Genomic DNA, 21,583 nt, shown 5'->3' on the forward strand with positions numbered 1-21,583 from the left:
TGCCACATGAGGGCAATCCCTTTCTAATGGGATGAGTTGTGAACAAACCATCCTAAGTATGGTGAACCTGAAACTGTAGGGGAACCCTGGTGGTCCCCTGGAGCTGCACAACAGGCAATTGGTGTTTCAGGCTCAAATTCTCATCTGCATATCCATTTTACTCTTGCCAATGCCTTGACAGGAGTGTGGATTGCAGGGCGAGCAGTTAAAATGGAGTGACTCTATTCTCCACTGCTTGCCCATTTTTGCAACACTGGTTTTGCCAATGTTTGAGGTTCCCCCCAGGCTCCTTTGGGAGCCACATTAATAATGTACATGGGACCCAGCAAGCATTTCAACCCTTTCTTCAGTGAGGCCCCCTTCAGAGCCACCCCACCAGGCAAAGCTGTCGAGGAACCAATGAGATAAAAACAGAAAATGCTGGAAAAACTCAGCTTGGCTCCAACAGCATCTCGTGGACAGGGAAACAGAATTAACCTTTCAAGTCCATATGACCCTTCCTCAGAGCTAAAGAGAAGTCGAAATGTGATGGAATTTATACTGTGTAAGGGGGTGGAGCAGGTGAAGCTGGATAGAAGGACAGCGATACGTGGGGTTAAGGAGAGATTGACAGAGATGTCATGGACACAAGACAAAGGGCGTGTTAATGGTGGTGGTGAGGACTAAAGGAGGTGCTGATAGTGTCATAAGGGTAAGAAAGCAGAATGTGAGAATGTGTGAATGTGTCAATAGCAGAACAAGGGTGAGCACTCTGTGAAAGAACAACATAGAACAAGTGACAGAGGGCCCTTTTGGGGGGAGGGGGAGTGGTTGGGGAAAAAGGATAGAAAAGGGATAAAAAGGGGATAAAACAATGAATAAATGAATAAAAATTAATGAAAATAAGTAGATAAAAAATAAAAACAGAAGAAACCAATGAGGCTCACTAAGGAAAGTAAATAAAATGCTCGGGCTGGGGCCAGGGAAGCTGGAGTGATCTTCAAGCTGGGATCCAGAAAAGAGTGATCACTACTGCCCCCAGGCTCCCCACTCACATCTACACCCTGCACAGCTGATAGATCCTAGCAACAGCCCCCACCACCCTTGCCCCACCCTGGACATGCCACAGTGTCGAGGACCAAGCTCCAGGCTGAGGAATCTAGAACACCGGGGGGGGGCACAGTCTCAGGATAAAGGGGCTGGTCATTCAGGACTGAGATGTGGAGAAATTTCTTCACTCAAAGGGTTGTGACTCTCTGGAACTCTCTACCCCAGAGGGTTGTGGCTGCTCCATCGTTGAACACATTTAAGGCTGGAATAGACAGATTTTTGGTCTCTCGGGGAATTAAGAGATATGGGAGTGGGCGGGAAAGTGGAGTTGAAGACCAAGATCATCCACATTCGTATTGAATGATGGGCTTGATGGGCTGTGTCATCTCCTCCTGCTCCTATTTCTTATGATCTGATATTGATCTCTCTGCATGAAAAATGATCACAAACGTACAAGTTACAGGCTCCTGGGCCTGTTTCAAGGACTCCCGTCTCCCCGGATTGTCACCCGCTCTCACTCGGGGTGGGACATGTCCCTGGAGGTTCCATCATGCTCCCTCCCACCTCCAACCATCCCTCCCCCTCACTCCTGCCATTGGCATGCCCATCCTCGTGGAACCCTGTCTTCCCAGGGTCAATCGGAAAGCAAAAAAATGAACGAACTGGACGATGTTTGGTCAAACACTCTTTTTATCCCATCTGCAATGTTTTTATGATTAATAAATGTTCAAAGAAAGGGAGAAAGATCACATGCAACTTTTTTGGGTCCCTATGATTTTTCTCTTTGTTGCTTGAAGCAGTTCTTGGAGATAAATTGATGTAATTCCTGAAGGAGGGCATGGATGTGTCAATCCTGGAGCGTTGGCAACTGAACCTCCAGGGGGGTTAACATACCCCTCAGAACTCCTCACAGTCTCCCATTGTTGGTCAGGGTCTCAAACCATGGAACCCCACCCCTCATCTCCTCCTGACTTGCCTACATCGTACGATCTAATAGTTTTAAACCCACGGTAGATATCTTCACCTTACCTCTCCTTCTACTATGTGCAGCCTTTGCTCTTCATTGAAGCTTCTCAATTAAATAGAGAAAAAAAACCTTATCCAGCCATGTGAGGTGGGAGGAATTATTGGTTAAATACCTGGGCCAGCAGGTCCACCTGGGGAAGCTTTCAGTGCTGTAATGTAAAGGTTCTCTGCTCTCCTCTCCTCTTTATTGCAGAACACTGAAGCAAATAGAAATATAAACATCAATATTCTTTTCAATGTTCACCTCTTCCTAGTGATGCTCTGCCATAAGCAGCTTGAAAGGCCATTGTAGTGATCGAGGGGATGCCTGGCCTCCACTATCAGTGCCAGCAGGTTATTGGCCATGTGGTCACCATTGCCAAATACAACACCATTCCCAGGCACACAGCATCTTTGGTGTTTTTTGCCTTTTCATCGTACAAATGATACATAATTGGTCCACCAATCAAGCAAACGTGCGATGGTCACCGTTTTAGTCAAGTGAAATGGCAACAAATTTCCAGTGAATCAGTAAGGACCTGTTTCATTTTGTGCAAATATATTAAATTTGATTTCGCTGTGAACTTGTCCCCTAACTACAGCTATCAGAAATGTCCTTCATTAAATATTTCTGGAGCTTATGCAATCATTAATTTTAGCATTAGGCCTGTTTTGGGTGACCGTGTACATTTTTAGTTCATTTCCAGACTTCCTGTGTGCACTACCTGAAGTTGAGGCTTGACAGTTTTTGAAGGTGAATGGCCTGTAACTGAGTTAGTCTTGATAAATCGATAAAGTCCTTCTTAAAAAGATTTACATGAAGATTTGGCGTTAGGCGCTGTTGTAAGGCATGTGCAATTCAGAAGGCCTCATGAAGAGGTTCTGAGTCTTCTATAGATTAACAGTAAGTGTTTATTAACTACTTGTAACTATATACATATATACAGTATAAGATCTAAGCTAGAAGCTGTCTCCATGCTTGTCTCTACACACATATCTGTCCAGTACAATACTGCCCTGTAGACTCGGTTAGTATGTTCCATTACATCACTGTGTTCCATTACATCACTGTGCAGGTGGTACTGTACCCAGTCTCAGGTTAACCCTTTCTATGCCAGATCCTTATATTAGAGGCACTACAATTTTCATATGATACATTTGAAATAAAATAGAATTTAACCACAGTATGTTCTGCATTCTTAACAACGAAAGTGTTATGTCAAACATTAGGCTGGACGTAATTATAAAATGCTCTTTACTGCCACTGAACATAGACGTCAAAAACTAGATTAAATGAGAACCTGCTGGGTACCATAATGTGGGTCATTTATCAACTTGCTAAAGCAGTAATATTTACAAGTCCATATAGAGTCACGGGGCTGGATTTTCCACTCCCCCACTGGTAGTTTTGAAGGCAGGGATGGCTCATTAAATCCAGTGTGTGGCCTGCCTGCTGCCTACCAGCCTGCCCTCACAGAAATTATATCAGCAGTGAGGTGGCACGCCTCTGAGTGGGCAAATTGAGGCCCTTAAGCGGGCAGTTAATACCCTAAGGGTCTTATCCCACTGCCGCTGGCATTTAACAGACAGCAGGAGAGGCTCACACCAAGTGGCCAGTTCAGCAACTTCCTAGCAAAGGCTACTGGCAGGCGGGGAAGTCCGTCCTTAATGAGTCCCCTGGACCCAACAGTTGGTCGGCCCCCCCACCCAACCCCCCCAACCCCACCGAGGTTGCCCTCACCCCATGGCTTCCCAGCACCCCCAACTTCTTCACTCTCCTCGCCCGGGCCCGTCAGCTTGGCACCCAACGAGACACCCAAACACTTACCCAAACCCCAATCCCAACTCCGCATGTCTCTGTTCCAAAGCGCTGGAGAGCGGGCGGCCTCTGATTGGCCTGCAGCTCTCTGAGACAGGACTTCCAATTCCTGCCTATTAATGGCCAATTGGCAGTTATGTGGCTGCGAGGTGAGCGTGTTCTTCTCGATGAGCGGTCACCACCCCAACTCCCCAACCTTTTTGCTGCAGAGACAGGGAATCTGGAACCTCATATACTTCAGCCTATAGCATCATTATGGCACAGAAGGAGGCCATTTGGCCCATTGAACCCATCCTAACTCTCTATAGAGCAATCCAATCAGTCCCAATCCCCTGCTTATCTGGGTAGCCCTGTTTTGTTTTTGAACTATATTGCAAATTGTAGACAGCATAATTTTGTCCACGTTGAATAGAAGGTTAGGTTGACAATATCAGATGAAAACGTTTGGAAGGAGGTTTGAGAGGAACATAGATTGGTCGAGCTGTAGGTGGCTCGGCCCTTCATGTTATGCACCGACCCAAGAGCTCAGAATGAAAGTATTTTTGCTGTGGCCTGATGTCAGTCAGCGCTGGGAGCTACGGTTGGAGTCAGGGGGTTGGTCCACATACTCATTGAGCAATTAAGGGGAACCTGTTTCGAATGGCAGGAGGGCCAGCAACCAAAGATTTAAGATGATCAGCACAACCAGCGGGAACGTGAGGAGAATATTTTAATGATCTGGAATGCAGCTTCACAAGAGCAATTAGGGGTGGACAACAAATGCTGTCCTAAAGCAACAGTCACCTCCCATGGACAATCCTTTAAAAAAACTGCCCGAAAGGGTGGTAGAAGTGGATTCAATGGTAACTTCCAAAAAGGAAGTAGATCAATACTTGAAAAGGAAAGATGTGCAGGACTGAATGGGAAGAGTAGGAGAGTGGGACTAATTGGAAAGCAAGTTCAAAGGGCTGGTGCAGACAAAAATGGCTTCCTTCTGCCCTGACCTTGGTGCCCTGGGTCTCTGTTGTTAAAAATGCAAATTGCTCTTGCAGTGTGATGCAGTAGAAAAAACAGCAAGTTAAAAATAGTTACTACTAAAATAGACTGGCTGACTTTATCACAGTGCTGTACCCTCTGGGTAAGGGTCATTGATCTAGCTCTTGAGCACCCACATAAGCCCTGGTGCAGTTCGAACAAACCAGAAGTCTTTCGGAAACAGGAAATTGAAATGATATATATTTCACTGAAACAAAACTGTCGTTCACAAATGAACACAACAGCGTTTCACAAATCCCTTCAGAATGAGAAGGGGAAGTAGCTGCCCTGTCAGGTGACCATGTTGCCACACAGATGTTGATGCACACATTTTCCATTCAGGTTCTTAGAAGTAGAAAGGAAATAAGGAGAAACTGTTTCCACTGGGCAGAATGGACGGTAACCAGAGAGGCACAGAATTAAGACGATTAGCAAAAGAGCCAGAATGCTGATGAGAAAGACTGTTTTCACATTGTGAGTTGTTGTGATCTGGAATGTACTCCCCGAGCGGAAGCAGATTCAATCGCAATTTTCAAAAGGAATTGGATAAATATTGAAAGGGAGAGTACAGCAGGGCCACAGGGAACTGGGACTGATTATTCTCCTTCAGTGAGCCAGCACAGGTATGATGGGCATCAGTCCTTTTGCACGTACTCCGATCAGCTCTGGAGGGCGGAATGTGAACTCACTGGCAGTCAAACCATCAGGAAAACCGGCTCGGCAGCAGGGATAACAGTTGGGTGATTTCTGACGGCACTTAATCCAATTCATTTGAGCGTGGAAATCTCCCCGAGGCATGGAGCTGCCTCAGGGAGATTAATTTGATTATGAAAACTTGAAGAAAGGAATTAAAAAAGTTCTTCAGACATGTCCCCTCATGTGACATTGTCACATGAGCTGGGCCATGTCAATGAGTTTTAATAACATTTTTTATTAAAGTTATAAACCCTTCATGGAATCCCATCCCACCTGTGGATGAGGTTCCATGAAAAATGCGAAGGCCGCCTGGGCTCTTCACCTGCCCCCCCACCCCCCCGCCAGCCTTAAGCTTGGTCAGGCAGCCGTGACAACTGCTTCAGTTAGTTGATTAATGGCCTTGATAGGCCTTTGACAGCTCAGCGGGTGCGCAGCCGACTCTGGTGCACGCCTGCTGAACTGAAGATCAGAATGGCGTGTGGAGTCATGGAGACGCAGGCCCGACATCATCGCGTGTCATTTTACACATCGGGGAGCAGGCCCCGCCCCTACACGCCAACCAGAAGATTCTGTGGCCGTTTGACAGGGTGGATGCTGAGAGGATGTTTCCCCTCATGGGGAATCTAGGACTGGGAGGGGCGGCGGGGGGTGGTGGGGGGGGGCACAGTTTCAAAATAAGGGGTCTCCCATTTAAAATGGAGATGAGGAGGAATTTCTTCTTTCAGAGAGTCCTTCATCTTTAGAATTCTCTACTCCAGAGAGCACTGGTCTTTGAATATATTCAAAGCCAAATTAGACAAATATTTGATGTGCAATGGAGTCAAGGGTTATGGCGGGGGGGGTGGGGGGGTGGGGGGGGGGTTGGCGGTGTGGTGCTCGGGGAAGACAGGAAAATGGAGTTAAGTCCACAGTCAGATGAGCCATTACCTCATTAAATGGCACAGCAGGCTCAAGGGGCTGAATGGCCTACTCTTCCTCCTATTTCTTTTGCTCTCATGGAAGCAGGGAGGATAGAGCAACAAGGGGCGAAGTCACACAGGAGGGATGGGATTGGATAAAATGGTGTTATCTTTTTGAGGTTAATGGACTTGTCCTGTTTGTATTGATCTTCAGTTCCGGTCTCTGGTTCAAGCTTTGACTCATCACTTCCAGCTGTTAGCAACTATGAAGACTGATTTTCTACAAAGATGGTGAGACTTGGTCCCCTGGGTAAATGTAACAGTTGGTGAATTTTGTACTGACTGGGTTTGATCCTCATTCAATCAGCTGATCTCTCGTGTGTCGCAGTAGAGATGATGCTGGACTTGGCTATAGAAGCAAAGCCAAGACAAGGATTCTTGCTCTTGAGCACAATATAATGATCACTGTGGCCATGGGAAGGTGTATGGATTGTCTGACCAACCACCTTACCTTGAGGAAGTGACAACCCAATTGGAGTGTGGTAAACCTTATACAGTTGCGCACTTAGACTTCCAAAGGTCAGATTGAGGTGAAGTATGGTTGCTGTGCACCCCGGGGATCCATGTTGGGACAACCAACGTTTCAATTTACATCAAATACATGGAATCAGACATTCAAAGCAAATCGCAGGTGATAGCAAACTGATCAGAAACTACAGACTGAACTGAGCAAAAATTGTTTGTGGGCAGAACTATAATAAATGAACCGTAATACTGACTCCTCCCATAGAATCACATGGAGGAGGGAGAAGTGGGTAACACACCAACCCAATGAATAATGTTAAAACAGCCAACAATAAAACTGAAAGGGATTTAGGAGTTTTAGTGGATTAACACTCAACATCTCCAACCACTGAAATGAGCAACTCAACAGGGCCAATAAGATGTTCAGCTATAGTAGGATATAAATCAGAAGTCCTCAGCAAACTATACAGCCTCTGGTCAGGCCCACATAGAACACTGTGTGGAGTTCCGGTCAATGCACACCTATTGCACTGTGTCCAGTTCTAGTGAGTCTGCACCTTGAGCACTGTGTCCAGTTCTGGTCAGACAACACGTTGAGCACTGTGTCCAGTTCTGGTCAGTCTGCACCTTGAGCACTGTGTCCAGTTCTGATCAGTCTGCACCTTGAACACTGTGTCCAGTTCTGGTCAGTCTGCACCTTGAACACTGTGTCCAGTTCTGGTCAGACAACACGTTGAGCACTGTGTCCAGTTCTGGTCAGTCTGCACCTTGAGCACTGTGTCCAGTTCTGATCAGTCTGCACCTTGACCACTGTGTCCAGTTCTGGTCAGTCTGCACCTTGAACACTGTGTCCAGTTCTAGTCAGACAACACGTTGAGCACTGTGTCCAGTTCTGGTCAGTCTGTACCTTGAGCACTGTGTCCAGTTCTGGTCAGTCTGCACCTTGAACACTGTGTCCAGCTCTGGTCAGTCTGCACCTTGAACACTGTCCAGTTCTGGTCAGACAACACGTTGAGCACTGTGTCCAGTTCTGGTCAGTCTGCACCTTGAGCACTGTGTCCAGTTCTGATCAGTCTGCACCTTGAACACTGTGTCCAGTTCTGGTCAGTCTGCACCTTGAACACTGTGTCCAGTTCTAGTCAGACAACACGTTGAGCACTGTGTCCAGTTCTGGTCAGTCTGTACCTTGAGCACTGTGTCCAGTTCTGGTCAGTCTGCACCTTGAACACTGTGTCCAGTTCTGGTCAGTCTGCACCTTGAACACTGTCCAGTTCTGGTCAGTCTGCACCTTAAACACTGTGTCCAGTTCTGGTCAAGCTGCACCTTGAGCACTGGGTCCAGTTCTGGTCAGTCTGCACCTTGAACACTGGATCCAGTTCTGGTCAGTCTGCACCTTGAACACTGTGTCCAGTTCTGGTCAGTCTGCACCTTGAACACTGTGTCCAGTTCTAGTCAGACAACACGTTGAGCACTGTGTCCAGTTCTGGTCAGTCTGTACCTTGAGCACTGTGTCCAGTTCTGGTCAGTCTGCACCTTGAACACCGTGTCCAGTTCTGGTCAGTCTGCACCTTGAACACTGTCCAGTTCTGGTCAGTCTGCACCTTAAACACTGTGTCCAGTTCTGGTCAAGCTGCACCTTGAGCACTGGGTCCAGTTCTGGTCAGTCTGCACCTTGAACACTGGATCCAGTTCTGGTCAGTCTGCACCTTGAACACTGTGTCCAGTTCTGGTCAGTCTGCACCTTAAACACTGTGTCCAGTTCTGGTCAATCTGCTCCTTGAGCACTGTGTCCAGTTCTGGTCAGTCTGCACCTTGAAAACTGTGTCCAGTTCTGGTCAGTCTCCACTTTGAGCACTGTGTCCAGTTCTGGTCAGTCTGCACCTTGAACACTGTGTCCAGTTCTGGCCAGTCTGCACCTTGAACACAGTGTCCATTACTGGTCAGTCTGCACCTTGAGCACTGCGTCCAGTTCTGGTCAGTCTTCACCTTGAACACTGTGTCCAGTTCTGGTCAGTCTGCACCTTGAACACTGTGTCCAGTTCTGGTCAGTCTGCACCTTAATCACTGTGTCCAGTTCTGATCAGTCTGCACCTTGAGCACTGGGTCCAGTTCCGGTCAGTCTGCACCTTGAGCACTGTGTCCAGTTCTGGTCAGTCTGCACTTTGAACAATGTGTCCAGTTCTGGTCAGTCTGCACCTTGAACACTGTGTCCATTACTGGTCAGTCTGCACCTTGAACACTGTGTCCAGTTCTGGTCAGTCTGCACCTTGAACACTGTGTCCAGTTCTGGACACAATGCTGACATTCTAGTGCAGCAAGTAGAGCAGAGAAGAGCCATAAGGCTGATCTTCAGCCTTAGGTCTGTTATGAGGGAAGAAATGGAGAGACTTGGGCTTTTCAGTGTGAAACGAGGTGCCTGAGATTTGCTTTTATAGAAGTTTATATGATTCATAAGGCTATTAGAAATGCAACAATACTACTTTAAATAAAACTAGGAGGAGGACAAGTGGACACAGGTTAGACACATGAACGGTAATTTCACATCTGCTATGGGAAGGTTCTCCTCACACAACGTGTACTCCCGGACTGGCAGACTGGTAGAGGGGAAATGCTGGAATCATTTAACAAACAACTAGATGCAGTAATGTGGGCTGGTGCAGGAATGTTCTGGGTAGATGAGTTAAAATGGGCCACATGCCCTTTCCATTTGTATGAAGCTCCACTGTCCTCCTCACCTTTAGAAATGTAAGGCTTCATGTCATCAACATTGGAAACAATCTGTAGCCGAGGAATAGGAAGTGGAGGTCTGCTCACAGTCTCTTCAGGATATTCATCTTCCGTCACAACATCGTATACACCCTCCTCACTCACTTCACCAGGGCTCTCACAATCCTCAGGAATGGCACTATTCCCTGCAATAACAATTGTTCAAGTACAAAGTAAATAATGCTTAAGAAACTTGGGTCAAACTTCCTGGTTTAATGGAAAATTGTTTCAAGCAGTGTGGTTCTGAGCTCTGAGACCTGGAAGATTCCAAGTGCAATTCCCAGGATTAACCCATCTCCTAGAGTACTAGCTACATTTAGATTTGGTGCTGCTGGGGTAAGGAGGATTCAGAGACATCAGCTGGGGCTTCCAATCCTCCTCATGGGTGGATGGTGGGTGAGGACAGAACTGTCGCAGGCTATGAAACTTTCCACTCATTGTCTGGTCTCTCTAGAGATGAATGAACCCGTTGGGTGCTAATGCCAAAGTCAAACTGTACCTGGTATGAGTGTATGTCTTTAGGGCAATGAAGGAGGGAACAGAGATGAAAAACATGACCCACCTTGGAGAAATTTTCTCAGTATGCAATCTGCTGTTGAATCAAAAGAGTCTGGATCACATGCGGCTGAGTGGACCATTCCAGTTACTTTAGACATTGGCTCATCTGCAAGCAAAGTTTATTGAAACATTATCCTCTCAAATCAAACCAAAACCTCTTACAGGCACAGCATGATTTATTGTTACTGTCTAATACATCCACTTACACTTTTAATATCGACTCGCCTGCGGAAAGCACAGATATTTAAACCAGTTATTCACAATGTGTGTGTTGCACCCCTGGTACTAGTGTCCTACCAGTAAATTGCCATTCTTCCCACTGAGAAGACACTTGCTAAAAGCAGCAAGATCTTTTTGATAAATACATGATGCAGCCACTCAGACAGAGATTGTTAGAGCTGCTCATACAGATGGGCGGGCAGGGAGGGTGGCTGCTGATATTCTGTTTGCCCATCAGGCCTTGTATATCCGCTGGAATGGGATCTCATCTTGTTCATATGGGGCTGCAACAAATCAGTCTCCATAGAATATATTATTTGTTCCCCTTTCCCAAATCCTAGCCATTTCTTTGGTTCTGATTCCCGAATCCCAGGCCAGATCAGTAATTAAGCCTGGGATTTGGGAATGCCTGGCCCAGTTTTATCCCTGGCAGCGAGCGCCCACTAGCCTGATTTTGCTCTCACTCACAGGTGCTTTCCATAATCCCTTGTGGAGGCATCAGTTCTATCATCGACTCATAGATGTCCTCATCACAGCCGGGGTTTAAGGTGCATTTCATCAAGATATCTTTGGACACCGTTGCCATGGACTCATACAAGTCTTCATCCTCTTCCCCATCAATGTTCCCACACAGCTCCTCTTTAAGGTGAGTCTTTAGCATATCCGCTGTCTCCTGTAAAGAGTAACTGTAAATATTAGGGTGAATCACACAGACAAAGGGGTCTCAGAAACAACACTGCCTGCTGATCTGATGAGAGAGGATTGGGCTGAGTTTTTCCAACTCCCTGCTGATGGGGTTGAAAGTGGGGCAGCCAGAAAATTTGGGGCAGTGCCGTCGAGACAGTCCCCGGCGCATTCCTGCCCTCAGGGACCATTTCTAGGGACTGGTTAGGACCAGGGTTGGCTGCCCATTCCACTGAAACTTCAGCATGTCAGCTATTTAGGCTAACACTCGAGGGCTGGAGTGAGGGAGTGCGATGCTGTTGGAGAGGCAGCACTAAGAGAGCATAGCAATATCGGCGGGGTGGCACTAGGGGAGTGCAATGCTGTCAGAGGGGCAGCACTGGGAGAGCCTGGCAATGCTGGCAGGGCAGTACCAGGGGAGTGCAACGCTGCTGGAGGAGCAGCACTGGGGGAGCTCGACACTGTTGGAGGGGGAGCACTGGGGGAGCTCGACACTGTTGGAGGGGGAGCACTGGGGGAGCTCGACACTGTTGGAGGGGGAGCACTGGGGGAGCTCGACACTGTTGGAGGGGGAGCACTGGGGGAGCTCGACACTGTTGGATGGGGAGCACTGGGGGAGCTCGACACTGTTGGATGGGGAGCACTGGGGGAGCTCGACACTGTTGGATGGGGAGCACTGGGGGAGCTCGACACTGTTGGAGGGGGAGCACTGGGGGAGCTCGACACTGTTGGATGGGGAGCACTGGGGGAGCTCGACACTGTTGGAGGGGGAGCACTGGGGGAGCTCGACACTGTTGGATGGGGAGCACTGGGGGAGCTCGACACTGTTGGATGGGGAGCACTGGGGGAACTCGACACTGTTGGATGGGGAGCACTGGGGGAGCTCGACACTGTTGGAGGGGGAGCACTGGGGGAGCTCGACACTGTTGGATGGGGAGCACTGGGGGAGCTCGACACTGTTGGATGGGGAGCACTGGGGGAGCTCGACACTGTTGGATGGGGAGCACTGGGGGAGCTCGACACTGTTGGATGGGGAGCACTGGGGGAGCTCGACACTGTTGGAGGGGGAGCACTGGGGGAGCTCGACACTGTTGGAGGGGGAGCACTGGGGGAGCTCGACACTGTTGGATGGGGAGCACTGGGGGAGCTCGACACTGTTGGATGGGGAGCACTGGGGGAGCTCGACACTGTTGGATGGGGAGCACTGGGGGAGCTCGACACTGTTGGAGGGGGAGCACTGGGGGAGCTCGACACTGTTGGATGGGGAGCACTGGGGGAGCTCGACACTGTTGGAGGGGGAGCACTGGGGGAGCTCGACACTGTTGGAGGGGGAGCACTGGGGGAGCTCGACACTGTTGGATGGGGAGCACTGGGGGAGCTCGACACTGTTGGATGGGGAGCACTGGGGGAACTCGACACTGTTGGATGGGGAGCACTGGGGGAGCTCGACACTGTTGGAGGGGGAGCACTGGGGGAGCTCGACACTGTTGGAGGGGGAGCACTGGGGGAGCTCGACACTGTTGGATGGGGAGCACTGGGGGAGCTCGACACTGTTGGAGGGGGAGCACTGGGGGAGCTCGACACTGTTGGAGGGGGAGCACTGGGTGAGCTCGACACTGTTGGATGGGGAGCACTGGGGGAGCTCGACACTGTTGGATGGGGAGCACTGGGGGAGCTCGACACTGTTGGATGGGGAGCACTGGGGGAGCTCGACACTGTTGGATGGGGAGCACTGGGGGAGCTCGACACTGTTGGAGGGGGAGCACTGGGGGAGCTCGACACTGTTGGAGGGGGAGCACTGGGGGAGCTCGACACTGTTGGAGGGGGAGCACTGGGGGAGCTCGACACTGTTGGAGGGCGAGCACTGGGGGAGCTCGACACTGTTGGAGGGGGAGCACTGGGGGAGCTCGACACTGTTGGAGGGGGAGCACTGGGGGAGCTCGACACTGTTGGAGGGGGAGCACTGGGGGAGCTCGACACTGTTGGAGGGGGAGCACTGGGGGAGCTCGACACTGTTGGAGGGGGAGCACTGGGGGAGCTCGACACTGTTGGATGGGGAGCACTGGGGGAGCTCGACACTGTTGGATGGGGAGCACTGGGGGGGCTCGACACTGTTGGATGGGGAGCACTGGGGGAGCTCGACACTGTTGGATGGGGAGCACTGGGGGAGCTCGACACTGTTGGAGGGGGAGCACTGGGGGAGCTCGACACTGTTGGATGGGGAGCACTGGGGGAGCTCGACACTGTTGGATGGGGAGCACTGGGGGAGCTCGACACTGTTGGATGGGGAGCACTGGGGGAGCTCGACACTGTTGGAGGGGGAGCACTGGGGGAGCTCGACACTGTTGGATGGGGAGCACTGGGGGAACTCGACACTGTTGGATGGGGAGCACTGGGGGAGCTCGACACTGTTGGAGGGGGAGCACTGGGGGAGCTCGACACTGTTGGAGGGGGAGCACTGGGGGAGCTCGACACTGTTGGATGGGGAGCACTGGGGGAGCTCGACACTGTTGGAGGGGGAGCACTGGGGGAGCTCGACACTGTTGGAGGGGGAGCACTGGGGGAGCTCGACACTGCTGGAGGAGCAGCACTGGGGGAGCTCGACACTGTTGGAGGGGGAGCACTGGGGGAGCTCGACACTGTTGGAGGAGCAGCACTGGGGGAGCTCGACACTGTTGGAGGGGGAGCACTGGGGGAGCTCGACACTGTTGGAGGGGGAGCACTGGGGGAGCTCGACACTGTTGGAGGGGGAGCACTGGGGGAGCTCGACACTGTTGGAGGGGGAGCACTGGGGGAGCTCGACACTGTTGGAGGGGGAGCACTGGGGGAGCTCGACACTGTTGGATGGGGAGCACTGGGGGAACTCGACACTGTTGGATGGGGAGCACTGGGGGAGCTCGACACTGTTGGATGGGGAGCACTGGGGGAGCTCGACACTGTTGGAGGGGGAGCACTGGGGGAGCTCGACACTGTTGGAGGGGGAGCACTGGGGGAGCTCGACACTGTTGGAGGGGGAGCACTGGGGGAGCTCGACACTGTTGGAGGGGGAGCACTGGGGGAGCTCGACACTGTTGGAGGGGGAGCACTGGGGGAGCTCGACACTGTTGGAGGGGGAGCACTGGGGGAGCTCGACACTGTTGGAGGGGGAGCACTGGGGGAGCTCGACACTGTTGGATGGGGAGCACTGGGGGAGCTCGACACTGTTGGAGGGGGAGCACTGGGGGAGCTCGACACTGTTGGATGGGGAGCACTGGGGGAGCTCGACACTGTTGGATGGGGAGCACTGGGGGAGCTCGACACTGTTGGAGGGGGAGCACTGGGGGAGCTCGACACTGTTGGATGGGGAGCACTGGGGGAGCTCGACACTGTTGGAGGGGGAGCACTGGGGGAGCTCGACACTGTTGGATGGGGAGCTCGACACTGTTGGATGGGGAGCACTGGGGGAGCTCGACACTGTTGGAGGGGGAGCACTGGGGGAGCTCGACACTGTTGGATGGGGAGCACTGGGGGAACTCGACACTGTTGGATGGGGAGCACTGGGGGAGCTCGACACTGTTGGAGGGGGAGCACTGGGGGAGCTCGACACTGTTGGAGGGGGAGCACTGGGGGAGCTCGACACTGTTGGAGGGGGAGCACTGGGGGAGCTCGACACTGTTGGATGGGGAGCACTGGGGGAGCTCGACACTGTTGGATGGGGAGCACTGGGGGAGCTCGACACTGTTGGAGGGGGAGCACTGGGGGAGCTCGACACTGTTGGAGGGGGAGCACTGGGGGAGCTCGACACTGTTGGAGGGGGAGCACTGGGGGAGCTCGACACTGTTGGAGGGCGAGCACTGGGGGAGCTCGACACTGTTGGAGGGGGAGCACTGGGGGAGCTCGACACTGTTGGAGGGGGAGCACTGGGGGAGCTCGACACTGTTGGAGGGGGAGCACTGGGGGAGCTCGACACTGTTGGAGGGGGAGCACTGGGGGAACTCGACACTGTTGGAGGGGGAGCACTGGGGGAGCTCGACACTGTTGGAGGGGGAGCACTGGGGGAGCTCGACACTGTTGGATGGGGAGCACTGGGGGAGCTCGACACTGTTGGAGGGGGAGCACTGGGGTAGCTCGACACTGTTGGAGGGGGAGCACTGGGGGAGCTCGACACTGTTGGATGGGGAGCACTGGGGGAGCTCGACACTGTTGGATGGGGAGCACTGGGGGAGCTCGACACTGCTGGAGGAGCAGCACTGGGGGAGCTCGACACTGTTGGAGGGGGAGCACTGGGGGAGCTCGACACTGTTGGAGGGGGAGCACTGGGGGAGCTCGACACTGCTGGAGGGGGAGCACTGGGGGAGCTCGACACTGTTGGAGGGGGAGCACTGGGGGAGCTCGACACTGTTGGAGGGGGAGCACTGGGGGAGCTCGACACTGTTGGAGGGGGAGCACTGGGGGAGCTCGACACTGTTGGAGGGGGAGCACTGGGGGAGCTCGACACTGTTGGAGGGGGAGCACTGGGGGAGCTCGACACTGTTGGAGGGGGAGCACTGGGGTAGTGCCATTATGAAACCCATGATTCCTAGGATCCCCTGGAATGTCTGAGAGTTTCCCAGAAACAGGGATACCTTTTCTGAACTGTGCCTCCAACAGTCCTGGGAAATTACGCCCCAAACTCCATGACTTCACTCTCTGCTGTTAAAGCCTTGGGGAGGGTGACCCCATCTGATCAGAACAGGGAACCACAAGCCAGTGCTGTATGGTCAGCAGAGTGGGTAGGGAGGCTGGAGTCTCAGGATTCAGCTTTCAGGGAATCATTGAACCCATCAGAGCTCTGACTGTAGAGCTGGAAACTGGGATTGGGGCTTAGGTGGAGGTCATGGGGTCTTGAGAAAGAGGGGAAGAAAAAGAGACAGGGGCATCATAAGGACAGAAGAAATAGGAACAGGAGTAGATCATTCAGTCCCTCGAGCCTGCTCCGCCATTCAATAAGATCATGGCTGATCTGTCTGTGTTTTGAATTCCACATTCCCATCTACCCTCGATAACCTTAGATTCCTTTGTCTAACAAGAATCTATCTAACTCTGCCTTAAAAATATTCAATGACCCCGCCTCCACCACCTTCTGAGGCAGAGAGTTCCAAAGTTGCACAACCTTCAGAGAAAATATTTCTCCTCATCCACAAAAGGGCGACCCCTAATGTTAAAACACTGCCTCCTAGTTCTGGACTCACTCACAAGAGGAAACATCCTTTCCACATCCATCTTGTCAAGGCCGATCAGGATCTTGTATACTTCAGTCAAATCACCCCTCACTCTTCTAAACTCCAGTGGAAACAAGCCCAGATTGTCCAAACTATCCTCATAAGACGACCCACTCATTCCAGGTATCAATCTAGTAAACCCCCTTTGAACCGCCTCTAATACATTTACATCTTTCCTTAAGTAAGGAGACCAAAACTGCACATAGTATTCATGGTGCAGTCTCACCAATGCCCTGTATAACTGAAGCATAACATTCTTACTTTTATGTTCAATTCATCTCATATTAAAGGATAGCATTCCATTAGCCTTCTTAATTACTTGCTGTACATGCTTACTAACTTTTTGTGATTTATGTACTGGAACACCCAGATCCCTCTGCACCTCAGAATTTTGCAGTTGTTCTCCATTTAAGTAATACTCTGCTTTTTTGTTCTTCCTGCCAAAGTGAACAACTTCACATTTTCCCATGTTAAACGCCATTTGCCAGATCTTTGCCCAGTCACTCAATCTATCTATAACCATCTGCAACTTCCTCATGTCCTCTTCACAACATCCTTTCCTACTTATTTTTGTGTCATCTGCAAATTTAGTTACCATGAGATGAGGAGAAATTTCTTCACCCAGAGAGTGGTGAGCCTATGGAACTCATTACCACAGAAAGTAGTTGAGAACAAAACATTGTATGTTTTCAAGAAGGAGTTAGATATAGCTCTTGGGGCAAAAGGGATCAAAGGGTATGGGGAGAAAGCGGGAGCAGGCTATTGAGTTGGATGATCAGCCACAATCATAATGAATGGCGGAGCAGGCTCGAAGGGTCGAATGGCCTACTCCTGCTCCTAGTTTCTTTGTGTCTATGTTTCTATGTCTTCGTTCCCCTCATCTAAGTCATTGACGTAAATCTTCAAAAGTTGAGGCACCAGCACAGACCCCTGTGAGACTCCACTCGTCACATCCTGCCAATCCGAAAAAGACCCATTTATGCATACTCCCTGCTTTCTGCCAGCCAGCCAATCTTCTATCCATGCTAATATGTTACCCACCATACCATGTGCTTTTATTTTCTGTAATAACCTCGGATGTGGCACCTTATCAAATGCCTTCTGGAATTCCAAGTACAGAATGTCTACAGGTTCCCCTTTATCCACTGCACATGTTACTCCTTCAAAAAACTCCAATAAATTGGTTAAACATGATTTCCTTTCACAAACCCATGCTGATCCTTCCCGATTGCCTTGAGCTCTTCTAAGTGCCCAGCTATAACCTCCTTAATGGTTGATTCTAACAACCTCCCCATGACAGATGTCAAGCTAACTGGCCTATAGTTTCCTGTTTACTGCCTCCCTCCCTTCTTGAATAGAACGGTTATATTTGCTACTTTCCAGTCTGATTGAACCTTTCCAGAATCTAGCAAATTTTGTAAAATTAACACCAGCCATGACTACCTCATTAGCCACCTCTTTTAAGACCCTAGGATGTAATCCATCGGGACCCGGAGACTTGCCAGCCGCAGCTCCATCAGTTTGCTCAGTACCGCTTTGCTAGTGATTTCAATTTCAACATCATGGGAAGACTGCGCAACGGAAGCTCAGGCAGAGAGGGAGAGTGGGGAAATGGGGTGAGGGGAGGGGTGGGTGCGGATAAAAAATTGAGATTGGGAATTATACAGAATGTGCAGCTCAGAAGCAGAACATTCAGCCCAATTCCTCTCTGATGCTCCAGACAAGTCTCCTTCCATTCTAGCTGCCTCAGCTCAGCCTCAGCTTATTTATTGCATGTATTCGCCCAGTTTTCTTTTGACAAAATCTGAACTAATTCCCTGAATAATTTCCCCTGGAGTTTCACATCTTAACCACTTTCTGAGTAAAGAAATCTCTTATTATTTCCCCCTTGGGATTTATAAGTAATGATCGTGTACAGACGGACCCGAGTTTTGAATTCTCCCAAAACTCATAGAATGTTTACAGCACAGAAGGCGGCCAATCAGCCCTTTGTGTCTGTGCTGGCTTCCTGCAATAGCAACTCACCTAGACCCATGCCCCCATGCTTGCTTCATTAGCTCTGCAAATGTTTTTCTCTTCAGATAATTATTCAATTCCCCATTCAAAGCCATGATTAGATTTGAATTCACCATGTATAAATTAAGGTTAAGTGGCTACAGGTATCCATTGGTATGTTTGAAGCCTTCTGCGACCAGTGGGTGCCAGGAAGTGCTGGACAGCATCATCGACACCGAGAATTACATTTTAATTTGATAATTTTTGCTGAAAAAAAAGAGACATGTCGAAGCTTTTCACCTTGCACTCATCAGGACACTTTGCAAGAATACCAAATATAAGGGGAAAACAACAATTTGATGTCCTGATGAGTACGAGATGGAAAACTTTGACATGTCTCTCTTTTTAGCAATACTCAAGTTCTGTATACCAAATGGCTATTTGATAAGTTTCCTTTAAAGTTTTTATTTTTGTTACAGTGAGTTAATAATCAGTTTATTGGTATCAAAAGAGGTATAAAGAAACACTTATTGACATTGCTGGTAGGTTGTAGAGTTAGGAGCTTTTCTTCTGTAATGTTTCATTTTGTGAATAAATTTAAAACTGCGTAAAGGGGGTAGTGAGAGAGACACAGAAAGGAGCAGCCAATAAACAGGGGAATGAGAGAGACACTGAGATAGGAGCAGCCAGTAAAGGGGGGACTGAGAGAGACACTGAGAAAGGAGGAGCCAGTAAAGGGGGTAGTGAAACTAGTGAATAGTAAAAGACTGTTTCCATTTGATGGGTGGATGGGAAACCTAGAACAAAGAATCTCAGCGGAAAAATCAAGGGGAAAGGTTTTTGAGCTGAAGGTTAATGGGTGTGGGATCTTTCACCAAATATTGTTGGGTAGGGATGAAAGCTGCATTTCAAAGGGAGTATGATATAAATTATATATTTGTAAAGCTCTTGGAGGGAGGCTAGGGTTAAAGGAGAGAGAAGCAGTATAGAGGGCTGAATGGCCTCCTCTTGTATCTAAATTCTATCATTCTCTAAAAACTCCGTTATTGACACCGAGCCCAGGGAAGGGTTTAGAAAAGTTGACGCTCTGAGTTTAGGGTGATGTGGCCTGTGGGAAATTCCCCAAACCGAGTGCTCCGTCCTCTAATCCAGCCTCTCCGATTAATTCAGGTCGGTTTGTGCTGCAGGGTTTTAATAGTTGGAGTGCATGTACAGAGCTGCTGTGACTGATTGATTGAGCGGTAAATACTGGCAAGGACACCGGGGAAAGCTCTTCAATATAGTGTCATGGGGGTCTTTTATGTCCACTTGAGTGAGCCGACAGGGCCTCCATATAATGTTTCATCTGAGAGATGTCGCCTAGAACAATGCAGCACTCCCTTAGTGCTGCACTGGACTGTCAGCCTTGATTATTGTACTCAGGTCTCTGTGGGTGGAATCTTCCATTCTGGGGACAAGTTCGGTGGCGGGAGTGAAAGTCAATGTGATTTCCTGTGGAAGGAGGGGTGGTTGAACATGTGAGATCTTGCACTGTTCAGCTAATTAAGTATGCGGGAGCAGGTTGAATCTCGTGGTGGGGTGGGCAGGAAGTGGCCTGTCCCACCATCACCTCATAGGCTCCAAATCCAGGCGCCATATTTGAACGGCACCCGGACAGCCAATCACTCTCCCCCTCTGCTCCTTGACTCCCCCTCCCATTAGTCCCGCCTCAGTCTCACCCCACCCTTGTGCACAGCCTTGTGGTGCAGTGTGTGTGACAGGCAGCCGCTGTCTCTCAGTGTGAAAGGAAGCTGAAAGCAGCGTCTACTGAGCTCAAAGTCCAAGAAGCAACCTGGCTCACCATTCTGAATTCCCGCTGGCTTAATTTGGTGGGGAAACAAGATTCTGGCAGGTTGGTGTTTTAATGAGCAGTCATGAGATGCAAATGGGGTTCCTGACATACCCCCCGCTCGACCCACCTTTAAGCCGCCATGAAAGTCGGGAGAAAAAGATTCCAAACTAATTTCCCGAACCTGATTTTTGGCCTCTTGTCAACTCTTGCTCTCCGCCATCTTCCATGATTCCCGCTGCTGGCGGGAGTGGAAGATTCCGCCCTGGACTGGGACTCAAACCCAGAATATTCTGAATCGGGACAAGGATGCTCATTTATTTCAATGAGAAGTGCCTCTGAGAGAAGAGGCTTCTATTAGTTTGGTGTGGTTAATGGCAGATTGGTGCAAACTGCCCAGGAATCTACGGTTTCTCTCATAGTTTCTCTTTCATACTCCACATAAAGCCTCGATTTGTTTAAACTAATGAATAATGGCAAGTGCCGGTAATGCCTTATTAGACCATAAGACATTGGAGCAGAAATTAGGCCATTCAGCCCATCGAGTCTGCTCCGCCACTCAATCATGGCTGATAAGTTTCTCAACCCGATTCTCCCGCCTTCTCCCCGTAACCTTTGATCCCCTTACCAATCAAGAACCTATCTATCTCGGTCTTAAATACACTCAATGACCTGGCCTCCACAGCCTTCTGTGGCAATGAATTCCATAGATTCACCACTCTCTGGCTAAAGGAGTTTCTCCTCATCTCTGTTCTAAAAGGTCTTCCCTTTACTCTGAGGCTGTGCCCTCGGGTCCTAGTCTCTCCTACTAATGGAAACATCTTCCCCACGTCCACTCTATCCAGGCCTTTCAGTATTCTGTAAGTTTCAATCAGATCCCTCCTCATCCTTCTAAACTCCATTGAGTATAGACCCAGAGTCCTCAAACGTTCCTCATATGTTAAGCCTTTCATTCCTGAGATCATTCTCGTGAACCTCCTCTGGACCCTCTCCAGGGCCAGCACATCCTTCCTGAGATACGGGGCCCAAAATTGCTCACAATATTCTAAATGTGGTCTGACCAGAGCCTTATAAAGCCTCAGCAGCACATCCCTGCTTTTATATTCTAGTCCTCTCGAAATAAATGCCAACATTGCATTTGCCTTCCTAACTACCGACTCAACCTGCAAGTTAACCTTAAGAGAATCCTGGACTAAGACTCCCAAGTCCCTTTGCACTCCAGATTTCTGAATTCTCTCCCCATTTAGAAAATAGTCCATACCTCTATTCTTCCTACCAAAGTTCTAACCATGCAAATTCCTGGCAA

At 49.8% G+C, this 21,583-nt stretch overlaps 1 protein-coding gene across 2 annotated transcripts in view; it reads right to left on the bottom strand.

The window, feature by feature from the left end:
- pik3ap1 (phosphoinositide-3-kinase adaptor protein 1) overlaps positions 1 to 21,583 on the bottom strand; it is a 126,048-nt gene that overhangs the window by 19,439 nt on the left and 85,026 nt on the right. For both annotated transcript variants that reach the window (XM_041176075.1, XM_041176074.1), the window contains exons 8-11: positions 10,999 to 11,203; positions 10,316 to 10,417; positions 9,723 to 9,899; positions 2,169 to 2,252 (exon numbers count right to left, since the gene is read on the bottom strand). In XM_041176075.1, coding sequence (XP_041032009.1) covers positions 2,169 to 2,252; positions 9,723 to 9,899; positions 10,316 to 10,417; positions 10,999 to 11,203 — 568 coding nt within the window. The remainder of the gene's footprint in view (positions 1 to 2,168; positions 2,253 to 9,722; positions 9,900 to 10,315; positions 10,418 to 10,998; positions 11,204 to 21,583) is intronic.

Source organism: Carcharodon carcharias, chromosome 28 (assembly GCF_017639515.1).
Source record: "Carcharodon carcharias isolate sCarCar2 chromosome 28, sCarCar2.pri, whole genome shotgun sequence".
Classification (NCBI taxonomy): domain Eukaryota; kingdom Metazoa; phylum Chordata; class Chondrichthyes; order Lamniformes; family Lamnidae; genus Carcharodon; species Carcharodon carcharias.